The sequence below is a fragment of the Lissotriton helveticus genome, chromosome 11 (genome assembly GCF_964261635.1).
Source record: "Lissotriton helveticus chromosome 11, aLisHel1.1, whole genome shotgun sequence".
NCBI lineage: Eukaryota > Metazoa > Chordata > Amphibia > Caudata > Salamandridae > Lissotriton > Lissotriton helveticus.
In genome coordinates, this window is record NC_136072.1 from 1,155,123,658 (window position 1) to 1,155,148,686 (window position 25,029).

At 46.3% G+C, this 25,029-nt stretch overlaps 1 protein-coding gene across 3 annotated transcripts in view; it reads right to left on the bottom strand.

Annotated features, from left to right (window-relative positions):
- Positions 1–25,029, bottom strand: part of CDC45 (cell division cycle 45) — a 435,048-nt gene that overhangs the window by 293,392 nt on the left and 116,627 nt on the right. For all 3 annotated transcript variants that reach the window (XM_078667950.1, XM_078667952.1, XM_078667951.1), the window contains one exon: positions 7,874–7,922. In XM_078667950.1, the coding sequence (XP_078524076.1) occupies positions 7,874–7,922 (49 nt within the window). The remainder of the gene's footprint in view (positions 1–7,873; positions 7,923–25,029) is intronic.

The following is a 25,029-nucleotide window of genomic DNA, read 5'->3' on the forward strand; positions in this document are numbered from 1 at the left end:
ACTTGACAAACCAGAATTTATAAAAACACTAAATAATACGGTTCCACTCCCCCACCCTGATATTAACTCAGCCGAATCCAACCTGGCCGGTTGGCTCCAAGACGCAAGCGACATCCATGCACCTTATAAAGAAATTAAACTGGCCTGGCGAGCTGACGCTCAACGCTGGTTCTCCCAAGATCTAAAAGCTAAGAAACTGTCCCTGCGCCAACTGGAGCGACAGTGGCGTCGCTGTTACTCCCCCGACTTAAAATCTGTTTTTATCACGGCCAGAAAGGAGTACATGAAGGCCATTCTTGCCACAAAAACTGCTTATTTTTCTTCCCGCATTCTTAATTCATCAGACATACCCAAGGATATTTTTTCAATTCTAAATGAGCTGACTGACTTGAACAGTGTCCGCCCTAGGGTGACTCCAACCCAGACCTTTTGTGATGCACTCAATACTTATTTCATCGACAAAATTGTGGACATCAAAGAGAGCATTCCAATTTCCTCTAGCGATACTCCCTCTGCTATCCATACCACTACCAACAAGGCCACATTTAATAGGTTCCCTACTATTACCTCAGAGGAATTCTTAGAGCTACTGGCAAGAGTTAAATCAGGAGCCCCCTCTGACAAATGCCCCCCTTACATCCTCAAAGAGTGTTTGTCCATCGTCCCGACTCCGGCCTATACTCTGTTGAATGACTCTTACATCTGGTTTAGTACCCCCTGCATTTAAAGAAGCAACAGTCATTCCACTCTTGAAGAAACCTGGGGCGGACCCCACCTGCATGGCAAACTACCGGCCAATCTCCTTGCTTCCTTTCTTGGCCAAAGTTATGGAAGCTCATGTCGCGAAACACCGGTCTAACTTTTTGGAGGGTTCAAACTGTCTTGATTACCACCAGGCAGGTTTTCGCCCTGCCCATTCAACAGAGGCAGTGGTAGTTGCGGTCTTGGACTCGCTCCGTGACTGCGCTGACAGACGTTCTCCTCAGGCCCTGGTGCTGTTGGATTTGTCGGCCGCGTTTGACACGGTCGACCATGGCATATTGATCGACCGTGTCAACCAGGCCGGCATCAGGGGCTTAGCTGCCTGTTGGCTGAGGTCCTTCTTGGAAAACCGATCCCAGTCGGTGCAGCTTGGCACCCTGGTCGGCTCTAAACAGTCCATCACCTGTGGAGTCCCACAGGGCTCCTCGTTGTCACCCCACCTGTTTAACATTTACATTCTTCCCCTAATTCAGGCCTTAAAGAGACAAGCAGGTGACAGTGTTCAACTATGGGGACGACCTGCAACTGCTCTTCACTGTTGATAACTCCACCTTCTCCATTTCTCATTTCCAGTCTACCATGAGGTTCATCCAAACCTGGATGAACCAAAACCATCTAAAACTAAACCCTGGAAAAACCGAGCTGGTGCTCACAGGTGATAGTGCTAAATACTGGGGCACACACTACTGGCCATCAAATATGGGTCAAGCCCCTACCCCTACCTCCTCTGCAAAGACACTTGGAGTTACCCTGAACAGTGATCTCTCTCTAAAAACACAAGTGGGTCAAGTGGTCTCCAACTGTTTTTTCCAGCTCAGGAAAATCCGGAAGGTGCAACGCTTTTTTACTCCAGAGGCCATTATCCAGGTGGTGATCACCACAGTGCTCTCTCACCTGGACTATGCAAATCCATATATCTAGGCCTACCCTTATATCTACTGAAGCGCCTCCAGATGGTCCAGAACTACGCGGCCAGACTCATCACTGCTCAACCCAGATGGTATTCAGCATCCCCTCTGCTCAGGAACCTTTACTGGCTCCCTTTGGCCCAACTTTGTGCCCTTAAAACTGGCTGCATGATTTTTAAATCCCTCCACTGCAAAAGTCCCAAATTCATAGATACTCTCATCATCAGGCATATCCCCTCCCGCAATCTGCGCTCTGCCCACCTAGCCCTCCTCCAGACACCTGCTTTCAAATGCAAACGTTCTGGTGGTTGCAGATTTGCGGTTCTAGCATCTCGTCTATGGAACACCTTCCCCTTCGAGATTAGGTCCTGCTCGAATCTCATGTCATTCAGGAAAGCTTTAAAAACATGGCTCTTCAGACAAGCATATCACTAATCCCATCATACTCACGTTCCCAGGTTTTCTGTCTATCTTAGCGCCAGGAAACCAATCGGTGGCAGTGCGCTCCATAAATATTTTTTAACATAACATAACTTCCGGGTTGGGATTGGGCGAAAGGCGCTCTGCTAATTGGGGATGTGGGTAATTGGAAACCTACGGAGCAGGGAAGAAGGGTGGGGGGTGGTTGCGGGGGAGGCAGTAAGAGTTTTTTGGGGGTGGTAGGAGTTGGGGGTTACAGTTGTGGGACGATGGGAGGGGGGAGGGGTGAGGCAGTTTTGGGAGCTCACACCGAGGTATGTTGGGCAGAATGAGACTTAAATGTGAGGACTACAGGGACAGTGGGACACACATTTCTAAACTACAATGATGTGGGATAAAAGTTTGAAGATGGTCAGCTGGAATGTCAACGGGCTGGGGACAAACTGAAACGGAGTATTGTATTGCAGTTTTTGAAGCGGCAACTCCCCGACGTTGTTCTCCTGCAAGAGACACACTTCATGGGTAACACATGCTATGCTATGAATAGGATGGGGTACACCTTGGCGGCGCATGCAGGTTTTACTTCCGGGTCGAGAGGGGTGGGTATCCTGTTACGACGTAATTTTCCAATCACCTTTGACCACACAGAGGTTGACCCACTAGGCCGCTTTGTTGCAATCTCCGGGAAATGGGAGGGCCGCAGGCTTAACTTGGTGTCAGTCTACATCCCGCAAGGGCCTCCAGACACACTCATATCAAGACCTAGGGAAACTGCTATTAATACTCCCCGAGGGACAACTCCTTTTGGGGGGGGTGACTAACGCGGTGGTCTCAGGGGACTTAGATAGACACCCGGCCAGAAATATTGGTGTAGGTCAAAGATGGCTCCCCAACCTTATGGATGCCTTTGGTCTGGTGGACCTTTGGCGCCTCCACCACCCGACTCAAGAGCAATATACCCTTTTCTCTGGCCCACATCCCACTTTCTCACGAATAGATTACTTATTAGCACCGATGTGCCAGGATGTTACGCTCCGTAAGATTACTCATTTGGTGCGAGGTATCTCGGACCACTCTCCATTATGGGCACATGTGACTATAGGTGGCCACAAGGTGGGTTGTGTGGCGCCGATCAACGCTTGGTACATTAAAGGGGAGAACACAAAGAAGAGACTGTCCCAAGCAATTGATAATTATTTTGAGGAGAACGAGGGCTCGGTAGACTCGCCCTCGGTGTTATGGGAGGCCTTCAAGGCGGTGCTGCGGGGTGAGGCCCTGTCACTCATCGCAGGTAGCCGTAAGGAGCAAGAAGCCCAGATCGTAGCGGTAGAAACAGAGCTCCTGGCGCTTGAAGACGCGGTGCAGCATAGCGCAGAACGGGATGTGGTAAACGGGATGTGGTAAACGGGATGTGGTACACCACCTACAACTTAAAACGGCAGAATATAAGGCCCTGGCCACGGACGCGACCAGAATCTTGGCTCGAGACCGGGAGGGCAGGCTATATGAAAAAGGGGACAAAGCGAGCAGGCTCATAGCCTGGCTGGATAAGAAACAACAGGCGCTGAAGGTGGTAGCTGAGCTCAAAACGGAATCCAGGGCGGTGCTGACTGAGCCAAGTGAGATCGTTAAGGAGTTTGCAGCTCACTATCACAGGGTTTATACAAAACAGTCTACACGGTCGGAGGGGGAATCAATGGCCTTTCTGAGCAATATTACTCTCCCCGTCTTAACGGCTGAACAGAGGGAGGTTCTTGAGGCACCACTGGGGGCTGAGGAATTGATTCAAGCCCTTCATAATCTCCGCTCGGGAAAGACCTCGGGCTAAACGGTATACCAGTCGAGCTCTACAAGCTCAAACCCGGTAGCCTTGGAGCTCCCCTTCAGCGGATGTTTGTAGACAGCAGAGCACAAGGCGTATTGCCGGTGGACCAGCGCACAGCCACAATAGTGGCTATTCCCAAGGAAGGCAAACCCAAAGACTCATGTGCCTCGTACAGGCCGATCTCATTGCTAAACGCGGAATCAAAGATCCTAGCTAAAGTACTGGCTAACAGACTTAAACCTGTTCTGCAGGTACTGGTACACCCAGACCAATCGGGCTTTATGCCCCATCTCAACACGTCGCTCAATTTACGTCGGCTTCACAGAGTGCTGGGTAGCTGCCATCGGCTACACGAGGACGCGGTCGTGGTGTCGTTGGATGCCACAATGGCATTCGACACCCTGGAGTGGCAGTACATGTGGGCGGTTCTGCGAACACAGATTTGGTCCGGAATTCCTGAGTTGGGTGCGTCTTCTGTATGTGGAACCACTAGCGCAGGTGGTGGTCAATAACAAAGTATCGGACGTCTTCCAGCTGGAAAGGGGGACACGACAGGGGTGCCCCCTCTCGCCTCTGCTCTTTGCCCTCTCCCTTGAGCCGCTGGCAGCCTGGGTTCGGCAAACCTCTTCCCTCACTGGGATACGATAGGCAGCAGGTTGGGAGGATAGGATCTCGCTTTATGCGTACGACATCCTCCTTTACCTTACGAAACCCGGCGAGTCCATTGTGAGGGCGCTAGACATCTTGAACACATTCAGCGAATATTCTGGATACAGTATTAATTGGGGTGAGTCCCTTCTGTATGTCCTGAACGCCCCCCCCCCCCCCCCCCCACTCCCGAGAGATTGCCCGATTCAGATAGCGGAGGATGGCTTAACATACTTGGGGGTGTTTATTACTAAGGACCGGACCCTCAGATACGAGAAGAACCTCTTGCCACCCCTGCGGCGACTCCAGAGGGACTCGGCCACGTGGAAAACCCTTCCTATGTCTCTGTTGGGACGGGCAGCGCTGTTCAAAATGATGGCGCTGCCAAGGTTCCTCTACGCCCTCTAGAACTACCCAGACCTGGTGCCCCAGAGGTATTTTGCCACTATCGCAGAAACTGACGCTGGGCTGGTTCGATGGGAGGTATAGCACTTCCCGATATTAGGAAATACTATCGGGCGGCGCACCTCTCGACCATAAACCAGGGCACATACTGTGCAGGGAATGAGCCGGGTTACGAAATTGACAGGTGGCTCCTGCCGGGGGGCAACTATGAAGTCGCCCTTTACTCTTGACCGGGTAGACACCATCTTATGGGCCCTACCAAACACTCGGTCCAGCTATGGCACATCGCGCAGAAGAAATTAGGATGGGCAGGGAAACTTACCTTGGCAGCCCCACTCTGGGCCTCGGAACAACTCGGTTCGCTTAGGCGGACCAAAGGGTTTCGTGATTGGGACCGGATTGGGATTTCACAAATCAAAGACCTGTGGGGCCCGGCTGGAGTAGTATCCTTTGACGTACTACAACAGACCTATGACCTGGCCCAGACGGAACTCTTCCACTACCTCCAAATCAGACACGCACTCCAGACTAACATCCCCCCCAGGGACACAACCCCAAGAGGCCTCACCTCTAGAGGATCGGCTGCTGGACGGCCATCTTCCGGAGAAGGCCATCTCACTTACATACAAGAAACTCGTACACCACACCCCAGACCCAGACCCGCTGACGGCCCTAAGGGGCAAATGGGAGGCGGATGGACTCGTCATCAATGACGAGGTGTGGCAAGACGCACTGGCATCCCCCAGAGAGGTAGCAATATCGGCCAAACTACGCCTAATACAGCTCAAAATCCTGCACAGAGTCTATCTGTCCGGCACGAGGATGGTGCTTATGGGTCGTAGTGAGGATGGGCTCTGCCGCAGGGGATGTGGGGAAATAGGCACCTTCCTGCACATACTATGGGAGTGTCGAGAGATACAGGCCTACTGGTCCAGAGTGTTGCATTTTATGTCTGAGGTATGGGGTGTGGAGCTGAGACCCGAGGCGAAGAGGCGTCTCCTTAATATATGGGAGCCCACGGACCTTTCATCAAAAGGGAAACTGTGGGTCACATTGGGTCTAACAATAGGGAAGCGTAATATTACGAGACTGTGGGGGGCGGAGGCCCCACCTACTCTTGGCTCCTGGAAAAAGGACATTGACTGGAGCATGCTGCAGGAGAAGACAGTGTATGTGGCTCGAGGGTTCCCGAGGAAGTGGGTGGCGGTTTGGTCTAATTGGAATACGTATAGGGGAAATATCTGTGAACCTCCAAGTACTGCCCGTGACGAAGAACTGACCACTCTGTGAACATGGTAATTATGGTTTATCCTAGGTTCTAACGTGATTTGAATGTAACTGTAGTCCCGGTAAATCAATGTTTTACTTATGTATTGCCTGCATACCCTGTAAGTGACACCGATGTTTGCCTGAGTTTTTGCAAATAAAAAGATTTTTTTTTAAAAAAGGCTGCAGTACTAGGGATCCTTTCACGGTGATCTGGAAAAACAAACTGACACCCAGACCTGCACTGTATGAAGGAATGGCTGCCTGCCTTGGAATTCATTAAAAGGTGCCGTTTCAAATCAACACAGTGTGTACAAATTTCTCTTTACATGGTGTTTAAAAAAAAAAAGGTTTAACCCAGTTGTTTCACCCAAATACACAGTAATTTTATTGTGGCGGATTAGAATTATTAGAATTAAAAAAAAAGGATAATTTGAAAATGCTGCTTCTTATAGGCCTGTCTTTAGGTACATAAAATTCATTTTTTTAAAATATTATTCTAGGAACACCATACGTGTATGGAAATATTCTACATCTAAATCTTTATCAATCTGATTACGTCCATTAGGCAACACACCAAATTTGTTCTGGTAAATATGCTTTTCTGATACCAACCATGCTGTGGGAGGAAATTACAAATAATTAACGTAAAGTGGGCTACTTAAGATACATAAACCTCCCAAATTTAAGTAATTCAGATCAACATACCAAGCCCTCTGAAAAAAGGCAGTGAACGAGATAGGTAGAGCGGGTCAGTGGGCATCCCCTTTAGAAGGAGGAAATGTCTTTTCACAAGTAGGAGAGCCAACCTCCTTTCTCTGTCCTTAAGTGTTCTGGAAGGAAAAGTTTTGTGATCTCGCAGCAAGACACTTTAAAAGAAGAATAAAGACAAATACACTGATCATGCGGGGTCATCCGCTTTTGTCTGCAGTAAGAGATGGACTTGAAAAGGTTCCTTCTCTCTTTTTCAGTCTTAGTGCCAGTTGGTAACAGGCAGCAGTCTTTATTGGCCAGTGGGTGGTGAGGGTGAACTCATAAATCCGTTAAAAACTCCTCACATTTTGTTGAAAACTGAAGCTAGTGTTGGTTGAAGAGGCTCTCTTCAGGGTGGCTTTAAGGTCCAGTGAGTGTACTCGAGCCCAGAGACTAAGGTGGAGGTTCCTGTCCGACATCTTTTCAAGCTACCAAAAAGGATTTTTCTTTGTCACTTTTATTTTCCTACTCACTCTTGTAACAAAGGTGGCCGACATAAGACAATGTCAGAGAAGTTGGGGAATTATTACTTCTACTAGTGAACAAAATCCGATTCTGTAAAGCAGATAGTTTTACTAATGACCATATCCGACCTAGACACATCGATAACCATGCTGACAGCCCGTATCACGGGATACAAACCGAACTGTATTTTACATTAGGCTTTATCCTTGATCAAGGTTACTATGAACCCAAGTTCCTAGGAACCTCCACAGTCTGGTATGTTAGTGGATCAAGAACTCCTGAGCAGGCCCGCAAAAGGCTTCTCAAAATGGTTGAAGTTATGGCTTTCACTCAAAGAGCAGGGACTAGACATTAAAGATGGCTAAGGCCCCTAACTTATGTCTTTGGAATTATTATTTAGGAATGAGAATGGTATACTCACAGAAGTACCGTGATATTCATACTGCTCATAGTCGAAGAGAATTTCTTGCCTGTTGACAAAGAACAAGTTCATTTTCATTCAGTGGCATAAGTTGAAGTAGACTTCCATCAGTAAAGCTCTTCAACCAGTACAAAGATGGTTAATTCACATGCGGATATCAGCAAACAAAATTTTTATCAATCTTCTGTGTTGACATATGACTTCATAATGGTTCAAGCCACTTTGAAAAAGGATACAGAATTGTAGAACCAAAAGTTGTTCAATGCATACATTTTGTACAACAGCAGCTGACTCAAGAGACTGCTGCCCAAATAAGAAAACTATAGCAAAAACCTTTTTGTTCCTGTGATTTTTGTCCCTGCATATCTAAATTATGTTCTGCATCACAAAATTGTTCCCATTCAAAACTACGTTGCTTGAATTCATGCAAGATTATTAAGCCAATGACCCATCAAACAAGAACATTTTATGTTACAGTTTTGTACAACTTGGTCAAGTTACAGAAGGCTGTTGCAGCACCAAACAGGACATGCAATAAGTGGTCAACAGAGCACAAAGAAACGGAATCAATCTGAGTGAACACTCCGCAGGTGTAATAGAGGAAATTTTCAACTTATAGTATGGGAAATGTACTAAGCGTAATGTATGGAAAAACAACCTCCACAATTATTTGGAGGGCCCGATTCACAGAACTAACTTAAGACAAAATCCTAAACTTACTACTTTTGGTATTCACAGAAGTTAGGAGTTTGTCTTAAGTTTGTCTTAAGTTTGTCTTAAGTTTGTCTTAAGTTTGTCTTAAGTTTGTCTTAAGTTTGTCTTAAGTCATGTAACAGTACATGTAGAAAACGTATGCGATACAAAATGTGCAATCATAGGAAGGAGGGATAGAAGGGAAAGCTCCCCTCTCATTGGAAAAGATTCCTCAGTACAGCTTGTCCTACAGCCGCTTCGCTCTTCATGAAAGAGTCAAGGCAGTAATGTTCCGTGAAGGTATGGGCGCTGCTCCATGTGGCCGCCCTACAAATGTCCTTTATAGGGACTCGAGCGAAGAGAGCTGCTGAAGAGGAGACCGATCTTGTGGAGTGAGCTCGAACCTGTCTCTCCAACGGCTTTCCTGCCGTTTACTGGCAGTAATCAATTGCGCTTGTAATCCAGCGTGAAATCCCTTGCTTTGAGATAGGAAGTTCTTTCCGGGGTGCACTAAAAGCCACAAAAAGCTGGGATGATTTCCTAAAATCCTTTGTCCGTTCAAGATAAAATTTGAGACATCTCTGGACATCCAAGGAATGACGAGAACGTTCTGCTGGCGTCGAAGGATGAGGAAAAATTTATTTCAGAACCACTGACTCATTCAAATGGAAATCCGAAGGTATCTTCGGGATAAACTTTGGTTTGGTTCTTAAAAACATAGAATCCTTTTTGAATTGTAGAAAAGGTTCTAGGATGGAGAGAGCTTGCAATTCTCCTACCCTCCTAGCTGAGGTAAGTGCTGTCGCAGGGTTTCTGTTCTCACACAGAACTGTGCACAGAGGATTGGAACCTCGGCGAATTAGGGTGACCCAAAACTCACCTTAGTACCCAACTTACCCCTTACCGAGCTAGCTACAGTGTCTCATTGGTCTTATCAAACTCCCAATGTTTAGACAAACCAGAACATGAACTTACAGTACCTCAGGATACGTGGAACTCATGAACACTCTTTCGTTATATTATCATTACAAACCAGAACATGGAGTAAAGAAGAACACATGTGCATTTGAAATGTTTATTTACTAATGCCGTCTTCTCAGGCGCAGTATCTTAGATAATACAAGTAAACATATTATCAGTAGCAAAGTTACCAGCATAGTTACTAATCCATAAAAAGCGAATGGTGACAGCATGTTAACATACTGTAAATGAATAAGAGTTAACACTTATATCTCACCCTCCCTAACACACATATTATATTATTTGCTAAGAAGGTCTCTTTGGGTTGTATTAGGGCGGGCCCATACCTTAGTGTCCTAGCATGACGGAATCACATCAGCATACACCAGCTCTCTCTTCACGTGTACCGCATCAAGTGTGTTCTATGTGCCTCATGCACAGCAATATCAATCCCGCCTGGAGCCCGAGTTGGCAAAGGTTGCACTTGTGTTATGACTATGAAGGCGTGGAGATCAGACCTCATAACAATTCCATATCGTGTTGTTCCTGAAACTTCAGCACTCTTCGTGCAGACATAGTTTATTAAGCAAAGCTGATATCAGAGCAATAACATATTATTCTCACATAAACCACAGCAAACTACTAGGTTGAAAGCTAAGTCAACAATTAAGTGTCGTGTGCAGAAGTTGCAAAAATGGAAAATGGCGTTTAAACCTCAAATATGCCTATGCTAACTTAACACGATATAAGGATATACAGGAGCTACATGACACCCCCCCTTGATCCGAGAACGGACTAAATATGATAACAGAAGTGCCATCTCATGAGAGCAGAACTCAACAGTAAATGAGCATGATCCGAAAGTAAACACTAAAAATATCGAAACAATTAATGCTGAAAAGTAGCCCAAAAAAATATAGTGGCTCAAGCCAACAGGCAAGGAAATAATAAAATAAAACTTGACAAATAAGTCAATAAAATCAATGAAATGCTATTGCTCAGCATGTCAATCCGAGGCAGTGTCTGACAAAACTGTATATGCAAAGTAAGCAGCAACAGCCTCCAATAGGAAATCACCGTCTTCATCCGAAAACAGTTCAGCCATCCAATTTAAAAGAGGAAAGGAACATACGTGTTCTCCCAGCACCGGATCCTCTATAACCATCAGAGGACAGCTCGGTGGGTTTTCAAGAAAACTCAGTTCCAAGAAATTCTGCGCTGCCGACAATATATCCCAGGGACCAATTAGTCCATGCGCCACTGCTAAGGCCATAATCCTCTCGTCAGAACAAACCAACTCGTGAGCAATGATAGGACTCATCAGCTGATTAAAATCGACGTCAGGAGAAACCGGTCCGCAGAGACACAAATCAATGGCCCAATGGAAATCACAGGACAGGCAGTGAAATACAGGCTGGACACAGGTGAAATAGGAGAATCGAAAAGATAATCCATATGCCGCGCTTAATATCGCCAACGGCAGTGTGCCATAATATTCAAGCATGCGATTGCGAAACAGCGTCAGTAGCTGTTGGGCGGGGTCTTGCACAGGAAGGACATCCATATTTAAAAAGACAGAAAACCACTAGAGCGACAGCCGCTAATGCAAGTAAAAATGGGAATCCTCCAAACATCGATGAAAAAATAGAATGGCACGACAATGTACTATCTACACCGGTGCCTGCAGATCTTGGGGTTCCACAAGGATCCACCCTCTCTCCTACACTGTTCAACCTCGTTATGGAACCCCTCGCCACCTTGCTTCAAGCATCCAATGTTCAATTCCATATGTACGCTGATGACACACAACTCTACCTAAAGTTACAGTCCCCGGAAGATATCAAACAGCTGAATTCCACGCTTATTAACACCCAATCCTGGCTGGCCGATAATCACCTCAAACTAAATGCTCTAAAAACTGAGTTCCTACTCATCTCACCTCCGGCGAAAATCTCCACCACCCAAACCTGGCTCAACAACCTAACAGCACTCAATGTCCAACCTACCATCGTGGACTCGGCGAAATCCCTAGGCATCACACTCGACGCCAAGCTCGACATGCAGCAGCACGTCAGCAAAGCCACAAAAGCAGCTAATTTCCAAATTAACACGCTGAGGAAAATTAAACCCTTCCTCCCGGCCAAAGACTTCCAAACTGCTGTACAAGCTCTAGTCATCCCTCGAATAGACTACGGAATTGCGACCCTCAGCGGTCTCCCGCTATCCACAACAGCACCCTTAAGAGCCTCCCTGAACGCTGCCGCGAGACTCATTACTGGCTCTAGAAAGCACTCGCACATATCCCCAGACCTAAAGTCTCTAAAATGGCTGCCTTTTGAAGCCAGAATACAGCTAAAAATTGCAACTATGACACACGCGGCCGTGCACCACAAGGCACCCAACTACCTCGCTCAAAAGCTGTCTATATCAGGAGGTTCGAGATCCAATAGGAGTACTAAAAATCTACTCCTGAAACCTCGTAGATTTCGGAAAGCGAAAACTTACAAACGCTCCTTCTCAGGAATGGCACCCAGGATCTGGAATGCGCTCCCTCCTGAAACAAGGCTAATCACCTCCACTGCACTCTTTAAGAAAGAGGTGAAAACAATGCTTCTGGCCAAGATCTCCTGATCGCTACAGATGTTGGGTCAGAGACTCTGCATTGCTTGTACCGCTGCTCTGCCTATCCCCTGGCACTATACTCGACTTGTTGGGGGCACTATTACGCTACTCTCTTACTACCGACCAAGATATGATACACGTTGGTTTACTGATCCACCTGTACGCAATTGTAGTGGGATCAATGACCTGTGCTGCTCTATACTACTCCCTTACCTGATCATATATGGATTGGTTTTATGTTTGTTTTTATCATCCATGTTATTACCATGTTACTTACCATGTTATTACCATGTTATTACCATGTTATTACCATGTTATTACCATGTTACCATGTTACTTACCTGATCATATATGGATTGGTTTTATGTTTGTTTTTATCATCCATGTTATTACCATGTCACTGACTATTATACTGTTCCCATTATCTCTGTTTACTCCTATTGCCCCTTCCCTGTCTTTGTGAAGCGCTCTGATATCTGTAAGGATCCTGTTCGCGCTATATAAAACTTTGAATAAATAAATAAATAAGAAAGCAGGGATGACTCCAAAAATCTTTTCAAAGGAAGCCACGAGACCACTGCTAACAATTTTAAAAAAATGAGCTAGGCCGTTTGTGGAGGATGCGTTAAAGATAGTACGAACCATCGCTCCGAAATGCAAAGGCAAATCAGTATTTAAAAGAGCCTGAACCTCTGTACGGGTGTTCGCAATGTGAAGCACGAAAGTTTCACGGGCCGAGCTCAAGGCCACCTCTTTCTGGGACAAAAGAGCCCTTATTCTTGCCATGCCGCTGAATTCTGCTCCCAAGGTTGGTATCTGTGGCCAGATGGAAGACTCCCTATGTTCATGTGTGGGAGGATACAGCACATTTCTGCAGCAAATAACCCGCTCACTTACTGTTACGATGAAAGCTATACCTTTAATTAACCCACAACAGTCTTCATTATTGAGCATTAAATAACTACCATTTTCCAATAATTTAAACGTGGGGATGATAGCAGGAACTGGCGTGCCTTGTAAAACGCAAGCCATATTCGGTCTGTCTTTGTTGCATGAACCGTGTAACTGTATGTGTCTACACATTAAAGAATGATCTGGCGTCTCAGTACACTCCTCCCCATTCAGATAAACTTCTTGGTCATCCTTGAAACATCTGTATGTGTATGGAAGCGACCAGACTTCATGAAGGAAACCGCTACCTAAAGGTTCATAACGACCAATGGGTACATATTTCATACAATTTGAAAACTTATATAAAGCAAAAGGCAGCGTTATTAAACCGTGGATAAGCCACGTTGCAGCAGTGGCCTCTGCCACGGAAAAAGGTAAGGATTCTAACCTTTCAATATGTAACATAGAAAAGGAAGCATCGCGCATTGAAAGCAAGCGTTGTCTGTCAGTCAAATTAAACGGTGCAAACAAAGAAGAAACGTTCATGTACCCTCAGGGAACTTTACCATTCTTCAGAGTCTGAAGGGTCCATGCAAACTGCATGATTGATCGTAATTGATTCTGACCATGGTATAATACTAACACTTCATCATGCACAATATCGACAACTGACGACACAATATTATCCAATGTGTAAATTCTAGAGGAAAGCACGTTAATACTATTGTCAACAACTGCAAGCACTTTCTCAAGATTCGCCTGATCAATAGCCCGAAGGCGTGTAGCAGCCTCAATCTGTGACAGTTTCCAAATTTCATTGTAAACCCCATATAACCACCTTTTCGACCTGCCACTAGCCGGGCCTTTAATGAAATCATTCAAATCCACGTCTGCATTCAGTTGAGATAGGTGACTCTTAACCGCAGGTAAAGTTGAATGTTTCAGCCAATTTTGACACAATTTTCCTACAGAATAAGAGGTGACAGTGTGAACCAAGTCAAAACGGGGGTCAGATCTAACATTTTTAAAACCGTCAGTTAAACCCAAAAATCTATTTTGGCAAGAATCCGCACTACGGTGCCAAAGCAGCCAACCTTTAGGATTCATACTGGAAATGTTAAAGGAGGAATTAAGGAGTAGAGCCTGTAATTCTCTAATGGACAACTGAGTAAAATTACTCCAACCATCATATTCCTCCAACTCCGGGAAAGTAGGGGTGTTTAACTTTTTAGAAGTAGCCAATCCAAAGCATGTGGTCTGGGAAATTGTTTCATTTAAAAACAACATATGATTCGGGATGAGACATGCACGGTGCAAAGCCTCAGTGCCTTGTACCTGCCAGGCCCTTGAACCCCAAACTGATTTAAGGTCTATTGTTTCCTTCCATAGCTCATAGCCTCCAGTAACTAATTGATCAAGGAAGGCCTTCGAATACAACAATTTAGTATCGGTAAGTCTAACCTTGGACATTGGCTTTTTATGAAATTTAAAATAAAAGGACTCGGGATTGGACTGGTTAAAGTCAGTGAAATAAGTATACTTTTTCAGAAATGTTTCTGAACTCCCTTGTTTAGGTGCTGGGCAATGTTCCCACTGAGTAAAATTAACAGTATCCCTTCGGGATGATGTTTTGTGTAAGAAGTGATTGCCATAATGTTGGTAGCAGAATAATTCACCATAATTAGCAGATTCTAAATATAAATCCTCAGCATCAAAGGCAGCATAGTATTGTAAATCAGAAAACAAACTTTCTACAGCATTAACATCCCAGTCATCCGAACGAAAGTTCTGTTTCACCACATCCCCCATATTCACTCTAAGTACATTAGGAACATTAACGACTTCCGTTGGGCCATGAATCTGAAACCGAACTGCATCCCACACGATTCCATCAAGGACAGGCCATGCTGAGATGTTAACCAAAGTCAAGTCTCTTTTAAATCTGTGTGTAGAATGTGACGAGGAAAGCGGGGCCAAAGTTCCATTTAAATGAGCAATGCATGTTCTTTCCTCGACATAGTGTCCATTGAGGATTCGAAAAAAATAAAACACAAAACCAATTGACATAAAAAGGTAAACTGAAAAAAGGACCAGCCAAATGTATGTCCAAGGGGGAATCAAAAAATGTTTCTTAAACAGGCTAGCATAAACTGCAAAACGAGAGGGTTTCTTCGAGGCAAGGGAAGCAGAGTCAAATGAAAATCTGGATTCCGTGGCTAAACGTGCTTGCAGGTCAGGCATGGACAAATCAGTAGGGTAGGCATAGTCTATCTCATCAATGTTAGTTCCGGGTAAATTATTTAATAAAGGACTGGAAATAGCATGTAATTCGATGGCCACCTCTGGTTCAATATTAGAAGAAGTGGGCATAACTGAATTTTTCACAATGGAAGGACAGGAAACAGCCGGTGTCATACTAAGAAGAATCGGCCACTCTGTGTATCTTGACATTGTCAATTGAAATAAACCTGTTTTCCTTACGACCAGGAAGTGGTGGTAAAATGACTGTTCTTGTGCCCTTCACTCCAAGGACAGGAACCGGAGCTCGATACGAAGGACCAAATTCTTTCTTGTTATCGATCTTCTCTCGAACCAGTTCGCCAACTTGGGGTAGCCAGCCAACTACCGGGATCTGCAACGCATCATCCGACGTGGAGGGCAAATGTTCCTTTGCAAGACTGTCTCTTGTCTTTTGTAGATTCTGTAAAACATTGCAATGTTCATCTGCGTCAAAGGAAGTGGCGCGAACCACACAGTCTAGACCGTCAAGGTCAGGGACGTACATCTTGATGCCAAAGAGCATTTCGTATGGGGTCCACCCACCCAGAGACCTTCTAGGGAGATTATTAAGAGCACACTGCACGCCATAGAGGTGAGCCAGCCAGTTTCTGCCAGTGCCTATAACTCGGGCTGTCAAAGATTGCTTTAAATCACGGTTCATTCGCTCAACTACACTGTTACCCTCAGGTCTGTAGGGAGACGAAAACTTGACTTGGACCCCCAACGAAGTCATGGCATCCTTATACGCCTTCGAGGCGAAAGCCGGACCCTGATCCGAATGGAAGGTACCACAGGCAAAAATCCCTATAAAGACACGCAAATCTCTAATGACAGTCCGTGAATCAGCGCTGCGATGTGGCCATACCCACACAAAGCGTGTGCATGAGTCAACTGCAACTAAGATGTACTTATACGCAGTATCAGATGAAAAAGGACCGCAGTGATCTAAATAAACACAACCTAGTGGTTTATTAGAAATGTACAACTGAGTCTGTGGCAGACGCGTAGCAGTCGAAGGTTTAATCTGCTGGCAGATGTCACATAGAAGGACATATTCACGCGTCTGTTTGTACAGTCCCCGCCACCAGAAACGTTGTTGTAATTGAGTTACAGTGGCCGAGACGCCCGCATGCGCAGACGCCACACCTTCATGTGCCGCTGTAATCAAGTCTGCTCTGCGATCCGAGTTGGGAATCAGCCGTTCCCCAACCTCAGGAATTGTCACAAAAGGAACCTTCTCGGGACTTAAGTGGTATTTGTACTTCGAAGGGAACCCCGCAGGATGTTTACTTCCCTTCTCAGAGGCAGCAACTGCCGCCAAGATGTCGCTATCAATCTTGGTTTTGGATCTAGTAACCGCTGCAACTAAGTATGTAGATACTGCAGTTTTCCACGCCTCATCATCAAGCAAATTGCCAACAGCGTGAACTCCTACGCGCTGATGACCGAGAGTATGAATCACATAAACGAGTGGCAACATAGCCTTAAGCTCTGCCACTCGAACCCAGATCATTTTATGTTTTATTGTGCTACCCTTGGAATCACGAAAATCATTTTGAATCCAAAAGAACAAGTTCTCATTGTAAGACTGGACACAGTAGTAAGAATCACTTACAATTAGAGTAGTAACACTTGGATCTGCGTACTCCAACGCTAGTAAAAGAGCACGAAGCTCAGCCAATTGTGCAGTGCAATCGCCCAGGGGCAACGTGTGTACTTCCCTGGAAATGAACTCATCGTTCAACATAGCACCAACCACAATAGCGCATGCGGAAACGTAGGCATGTTTAGAGCCATGCGCAACCTGCGCCGACCCATCAGTGTAAATGATGCAATGGAAGTCCTCCAAAGGTCGCATAGCCAGAGGAGCAGGATGAACGAATTCATACTGCAAGTACTCTTGCGACCGTAATGAGGCGTCAAATATAAACGTGACATCCGTGGACGTTAATGACGCTGCCCATTGAATCCACCGTGGGTGCAAAGCTTTAGAATTCGGTACACTGGCTTTCGTGACTGCCTCCAAATGAGGACAGGGTGTTACCACTAACATGCGTTTCCCCTGTGACAGAGCTCGTTCCTTAAGAATCGCCATCTGTACAGCAGTTAAAACTTTCTCCACAGTGGGAAACCGCAATTCAGCCGAAGTGTACAAGTGTGACTTGTAAGCAATAGGTACTGTGTCACCTTCATTAAAAGTCAGGTACGTGAAACCCACCGCCCCTGGAATTATTCTTATCACCAGGTTGGTGTGGTTATCACGAGTCAGTAAGTATTTAGAGGCGAGCAGATCAGCCTGCAATGATTGCAAAATGGCCGAATGCTCAGGCAGCCAGCATGATTTTGAGAAAGTTGGTTGTATCAAAGCATACAAAGGCTTGATACGCTGGGCATATTCCGGAACGTAAGTTCTGCCGAAATTCAAGAAGCCCAGCAAAGACTGTAATTTTTTCAGTGTAGTAGGAGCGCGCAACTGTGCGCATTTCTCCAAGAAGTGAGGAGCCAAACCTCTACCTTCATTGTTCAGCTCATAGCCGAGGAACAACACTGTGCGTTCTGCAATGTGCGATTTTGCAAAATTAAATTTGTAACCCATATCTGCAAAGTTACAAATGATTGAATTCACTCGACACAGATGCATCCAAATTTCGTCGTCTGTGAGATAAATGTCATCCACATAAGAACATGCATCCGGATCGATACTCTCCAAAAGAGTGACTATTCGGGAGGTGAAAACTCCAGGACTATTCTTGTAGCCCATCGGGAGTCGCCGGAAGCGTTTTTGCACACCAGCGGACGTAAAACTTGTCCATTGGGAGCTACAGCTATCCAATCTGTGGGCATAAAAACCGTTGGAAATGTCAAGCGTTGTCTTGAAACGCTTACGCACTAGACTATCCACTAGAGCAGAGCCGTGAGTATTCTGTACTGCACAGTTACGGCAATGCGAGTTCAAATGCCGGTAATCCAATACCAAACGATATGATCCGTCAGGCTTGTTCACAGTAAAAAGGGGATTATTCATCGGTGACACACACGTTTCAATAACTCCCTGATATTCCAATTGTTCAAGGATTTCTGCGACGGCAGCTTTCGCTTCACGTCGTATGGGATATGGAGGTTGAGGCTGCGGCTGAGACCGCAACGGAATTTCGTGGCAAGGAGACAATTTATCCCAACCACACTGGTTGCGGTACAGAGCCGGCGCTAGAGCCCTAGCCCACTCTTCTGCAAAATGCTGCGCATGCTCAGTAGAGACAGTTTTCGCGAAACTGGGAAGGATTACCTCCTCCCCTCGCGGCGCCGCGAGCACAAAAGGTGGGGGCCAGTCAGTCTCCGAAAGCAAAATGTCATACGTAGAAGAAAGATTCTCCCAAAATACCCCTCTGACAGTACGCTGTATGTCACCCTCAATTAACAGGACAATTTCATAAAGTCTTTCAGGGGGAGCTAGTCTCGTGTCGGCTGTTTCTATTACAACGAACACTTCAGTCGCTGTCACCCTCAGTAGTGGACGGAGCGCCTCTCTGACTATGGTAATCTCCGCCGCGCTGTCCAGCAAGGTCAGAGCCCACGTCAGATTCCGAAGCCGCGTTCTCACTATCTGTGGCATATCTATGCGCTGTTAAGGCTGCGACTTTCTTTTTCGCAAACTGCGGTCGCTTTGGCGTAGAATCCTCCTGCTTCGCAGCGCCGTCCGTCTGGCGGAGCTGGCCACGTCCTTGTTGGCCACCACGTCCCCGTCCGCCTCCTCCTCCACCGGTCTTCGGGCTGATGTATCCTGAAAGGAACGAGGAGAGCGTTGATCAGAACCCTGAAATCGATCAGGTGATTTAATCATCGCGCGATCGCGCAAATCATAAACTTTTTCTGACGGCGCGGGAGCTTGTTGTGCAGGGAAAGAATCCTGCTTATTTTGCTTCCCCTGTGTCTGTTTTTTAGGCAAATTTTGTTTCTTGGACTTGGGCTGGACATCTGACACAGCAGATTGTCCCTGTGGTTGTTTTTTCTCCTTCACAGAAAAATATTTCAGACCTCTACTTGTGCGGCCAATCGTCTTATAAGCGGCCACAACTATCTTCGCTAACTGTCGGGGTTTATCGGCATCGGGCAGAGCAGCTAAAGCATTCGACACCTGAAAGTTCACCGCATCTCCTTTAACATTGGAGAGTATGAGATCACTTACAATCTCAAAAGAACCACACAGGCGCATACCCAATTCAACCGCTGCCTCTGGTCCGTGATCATTCTGAACACGTTTAATGATCTCAGGCAGTGCATTCATAGACGGGGTGCCAAAGCACCTCGTATAAACGGCCGCAAATGTTTTCCCCCAGCTTTCACAGTCAACCAGATCAGGAGTTAAATCCTTCGGTAGAGTGATCGTCAACATTCTATGCTTGTCAGCAGGAGTAGAATTCGGAAACACCGCTTCCAGTTGGTCAAACTTCTCTGCTAGCCAGAATGGGAAGTCATCGTTATCAACCGAACGTGCACCAAAAACCGAATTTACCATCACCGGATTAAGACGTATACCACCTCGATCCATGGGAACGGCCGCACCCCCCTGGGGACCACCAGGTAGATGGCGACCGATGTATTGCACTAATGCTCGAATCACGGAAATGGAAACAACATGTAGCCTACGAATTTCTGCAAGGGTACAAGCTCTGTGATTCGGGTGCGGGGTAAAACCACCCAACGCAGGCCAGTTTGTACCTGGAATTGAGAGTGGACCTAACCTCGCGGCGGACAAAGAGTGGGGGAGGGCGCCATCAAACCAAACTCGACGCTGCCAATGATCAATAGGTATTTCCAGTGCCCTGTACGGTGTATATTCAGCCGGGACAGCGGAGGCGGTGTATGAGTGGAACAAACCAGAAGTTGCATCCACCGCCGGAAACGTAACCCAAGAGTAAAACAACTCAAAAGGGAACGCCGGATCTGCACCCACCACTAAAATCACAGCCATTCCATCCACCGGGACTTGGTACGTCTGGAGATGTGTGCGCACCGCTACGCGACTATGTTGCGCAATGGCTACCGCCGCCATGATAACACTGGAAATAAGAAAATACAAAGAATACTCTGTAGCACAACTGGGTAGTAATTCAAAGAAACCGTTTTAGAAAGAATCAAGCTTGAATAAGACCTATTTCAAAAAATAGGTAGGTTTCACCGACACCCCGTTTTCCGGAAACGGACGTGAAGGGGTTAAGGTTTGAACGATATACTACTCGAGTGTCATGATATAAGACCACCGAAACCGTTGGGCGCCATGTCGCAGGGTTTCTGTTCTCACACAGAACTGTGCACAGAGGATTGGAACCTCGGCGAATTAGGGTGACCCAAAACTCACCTTAGTACCCAACTTACCCCTTACCGAGCTAGCTACAGTGTCTCATTGGTCTTATCAAACTCCCAATGTTTAGACAAACCAGAACATGAACTTACAGTACCTCAGGATACGTGGAACTCATGAACACTCTTTCGTTATATTATCATTACAAACCAGAACATGGAGTAAAGAAGAACACATGTGCATTTGAAATGTTTATTTACTAATGCCGTCTTCTCAGGAGCAGTATCTTAGATAATACAAGTAAACATATTATCAGTAGCAAAGTTACCAGCATAGTTACTAATCCATAAAAAGCGAATGGTGACAGCATGTTAACATACTGTAAATGAATAAGAGTTAACAACACTTATATCTCACCCTCCCTAACACACATTATATTATTTGCTAAGAAGGTCTCTTTGGGTTGTATTAGGGCGGGCCCATACCTTAGTGTCCTAGCATGACGGAATCACATCAGCATACACCAGCTCTCTCTTCACGTGTACCGCATCAAGTGTGTTCTATGTGCCTCATGCACAGCAATATCAATCCCGCCTGGAGCCCGAGTTGGCAAAGGTTGCACTTGTGTTATGACTATGAAGGCGTGGAGATCAGACCTCATAACAATTCCATATCGTGTTGTTCCTGAAACTTCAGCACTCTTCGTGCAGACATAGTTTATTAAGCAAAGCTGATATCAGAGCAATAACATATTATTCTCACATAAACCACAGCAAACTACTAGGTTGAAAGCTAAGTCAACAATTAAGTGTTGTGTGCAGAAGTTGCAAAAATGGAAAATGGCGTTTAAACCTCAAATATGCCTATGCTAACTTAACACGATATAAGGATATACAGGAGCTACATGACAGTGCCAGGAGAGCTAATTTCCACGATAAGAATTTCAAATCCGCTCTGTGAATTGGCTCGAACGGAGGTCTCATCAGATGAGCCAAAACCAGATTAAGATTCCAGGACGGAGGTGGCGGCCGCACTGGTGGAAAAACTCTGAACAGACCTTTCAGGAATTGTTTGATAATCCTAGCTGACCAAAGTGATGAACCCGCAGCTGACCTCCTGTACCTTGAAAAAGCCGCCAGATGAACTTTGATGGAAGAATGAGAAAGGCCTGATTTAGCCAGTGATATAATGTAAGGCAGTATTTGATGAGGAGCTGAAGAAAATGGATGAATGTGCTCCCTATGACACCACAGACAGAATCGCTTCCATTTAGCACAATAAGTTTTATTTGTACTTGGTGCGCGAGCTTGAGATAAAATGTCTACACTCCTGAGGAATATCTAGAGCGTGGGATTCTCTGTGCTCAGGAGCCATGCTTTCAAATGGAGAGAGCTTAGATCTGGATGTAACACCTGTCCCTGGGACATTGTCAAAAGAGATGGGATGGGACAAAGGTGATATGGCTGATCCAGGGACAGTAGGAGGAGTTCCGTGAACCAGAACTGGCGAGGCCACGCAGGTGCTATTAAGATCATCCTGCAAGGTTCCATCTTTATCTTCCTGAGAAGCCGTGGTATTAGGGGAATTGGAGGAAAGGCGTAACAAAATGCACCTAACCAGGACATCGAAAGAGCATTCCCCAGCGATCCTCGATGGTGATGCCTGCTTGCATAGAATTGGCATTTCCTGGAGTTGCGAACAAGTCTATCGTTGGAGTACCCCAACGTTGAAACACTTCCTCCAGGGTGTCTTGATCTATCTCCCACTCGTGACAGGCAGATTTTAGACGACTTAGGGTGTCTTCTGTTGTGTTGAGTGCCTGGTAGGTGCTCCGCTGAGAGTACTACATTGTGGAGATTCGCACATTCCCATATCTCCTGGGCCTCCTTTGAGAAGAGACAGGATATTGTACCGCCCTGCTTGTTTATGTAATGCATGGCCGTTGTGTTGTCTGTCCTGACCAGCACAGTTGTATTTTGAATCCTCGGTTTGAAAGCCTGCAAGGCCAGGCAAATCGCTCTGAGTTCCAAGAGATTTATATGAAGACCACGTTCTTCTGCCTTCCAGGGATTGCTCACCTGGAGATCCTGCAAGACTGCGCCCCAGCCTTCCAATGAAGCGTCTGTGGTTAGAACCAGAGGGGATGGAAGCATTCTGAAAGAAAGACCTCTTTAGACATTTTTCTTGACAGCCCAACAACCTGCTGCTTTTTTCATGGGAGGAGTGACCTTTATCTTGTCCTCTAAAGTGCCTTCCACCTGGCGCCATTGCATGTCTAGTTGTTGTTGCAAGGGGCGCATTCTTAATCTGCAATGCAGAACTAATGGTATGCAAAATTATATAAATTCTAGAAAAGATTTTAGAGATGAACTGAAAGGGATCTTTTCCCCTGTACCCGGATTGCTGAGGAGATTAGCTTTTTCTGTCTCTCCTCCGACGGGAAAGCTTTGCAATTCGTTGTATCCAGAATGGAGCCCAGGAACTTGACCCTCCTGAATGGAACAATGACTGACTTGTCCTAGTTGAGACATAGACCTAGGTTCTTGAAAAGATGGATGCAATTTTTGACCGCCCTTGACGCTGCGAGAGGAGACTGAGCCTTGATTAACCAATCGTCTAGGTATGGGAAAACTTCTAGCGATTGTTTCCTTAAGAACGCCGCCACCGGGGCCAAAACTTTTGTGAAAATCCGCGGAGCGGATCTGAGCCCTAAGGGAAGGACTTTGAACTGAAAGTGGCTCTTGGCTACTGTGAAACGCAAATATTTTCTGTGAGCTGGGTGGATCGGAATATGGAAATATGCGTCCTGTAGATCCAGCGTTGCCATGTAATCCCCAGGATTTAGAAGACGCAAGACGGGGAGGAGCCGCGCCGGCGACCAAGATGGCCTCCTGAGCATCAGCTCCGCCAGCCGCCACATCCTGACCAACTATCCAGCACATTATCCTGAAACCCGTCCCCACTATCGGGTGGGGGACCATCACCTGAGTTGCTAGGTGAAATTTGGGCTCGATTGGACTGCTTTTGGCACTTGAATATCGTCACCGGAAGAATTGGGGCCTGTGATCTTGGGGACTGGGGCCCCGGGTGTGACACCGTCCGGGGTGCAGTGCGACAACATCAGCCTCCGAGACCGGAAGTGGCCGGTCGGATCTCGCTTTGTTGTACCCGGGTGGCGACTGGAGTGTCCTTGCTCTCTCTATCCTATTCTGAGGTCGTCCGTCACAAGCCCCTTCTCCGCTCGACTGAGGAGTGGTGGGTTTCTCCTGCTTTTGCGGTTGAGATGGCGACACGAGACCCTGACAAGAACCCGCCGAAAATCCAGAAATCGACTCGGCAGGTCCAGTCAAATCGTATCGACAAGTATGCGGTCTCTAGGGGGTCCCCGACTGATGCGAAACGGACCCCGACCGGGGGTCCGGATGGAGACCCGGTTGGCGAAGATCCGGCCATGAAGAAACTTATGGCCGCTATCAAAGGGGTTCAATCCTCCCTGGGGAAGATCGACACGAAACTGGACACAGTCACTATTGAGGTGGGTCTCATCAGGGCTGACCTCACCAAAACTTCTGAGAGGGTTAAAGACCTAGAGATCAATACTGGGAGCCTCCTCAAGGATGTTTCGGAACTTCAGAAAGCGGTGTGCGACCTCAAGATGGCCCGACATCAATTTGATTGAAAACTTGACGAATATGAAGGTCGGGTGCGCCGCAATAACGTCCGTATCCTGGGGGTTCCGGAGCGATCCGAGGGGGATACCCCGGACCTTTTTATTGAAGTAAGTAAAGATTTCTAAAAAAAAAGTGAAAATTATTTCTGACTAAAATCAGAAAGAAGTGGAGCTGTGTAACCAGGATCCTTCCTGAGGAGCCGGAAAGAACAACTGATCTAACTGTCACCCCTGAGGCATGATGGGAAGCTGGGGGTCATGACTGCCTTAAAGGCACGGTGCCAGTTGATCTCTATGCTGCTATGAGTTCGCTTTTCAGTCTTTTTAGACTGTTTTTGCAATGCAGCCTGGGAGCTGTACATGCTTTCAGTCCTATGTGAGAGTTTTCTGCTGACTGCTGAGCATTAAAACAGTTTCAAAACATGTTTTGCTGTTGGTTTTCCCTGTTTCTAAGGTATGTTTTATGATATAATGAAAGTCCTTACAGCATTATTCCGCTCTGGTGTGTGCATAAGGCTGCAGTTGCCTATTTTTTTTATATATAATATATATACACACATTTCAGCTGAAGAGCTCGGATTAGCAAAAAAATGTAGGTAGTGTCACTGACTGGTTAATGTGAAAATCCGAGACTACCTTAGGAAGGAATCTGGGATGAGTCCGAAGCACCACTCTATTCGCATGGAAAACGAGATCGGGTTCTGTAGCACAAAAGGCCTGAATCTCGCTCACCCTGCG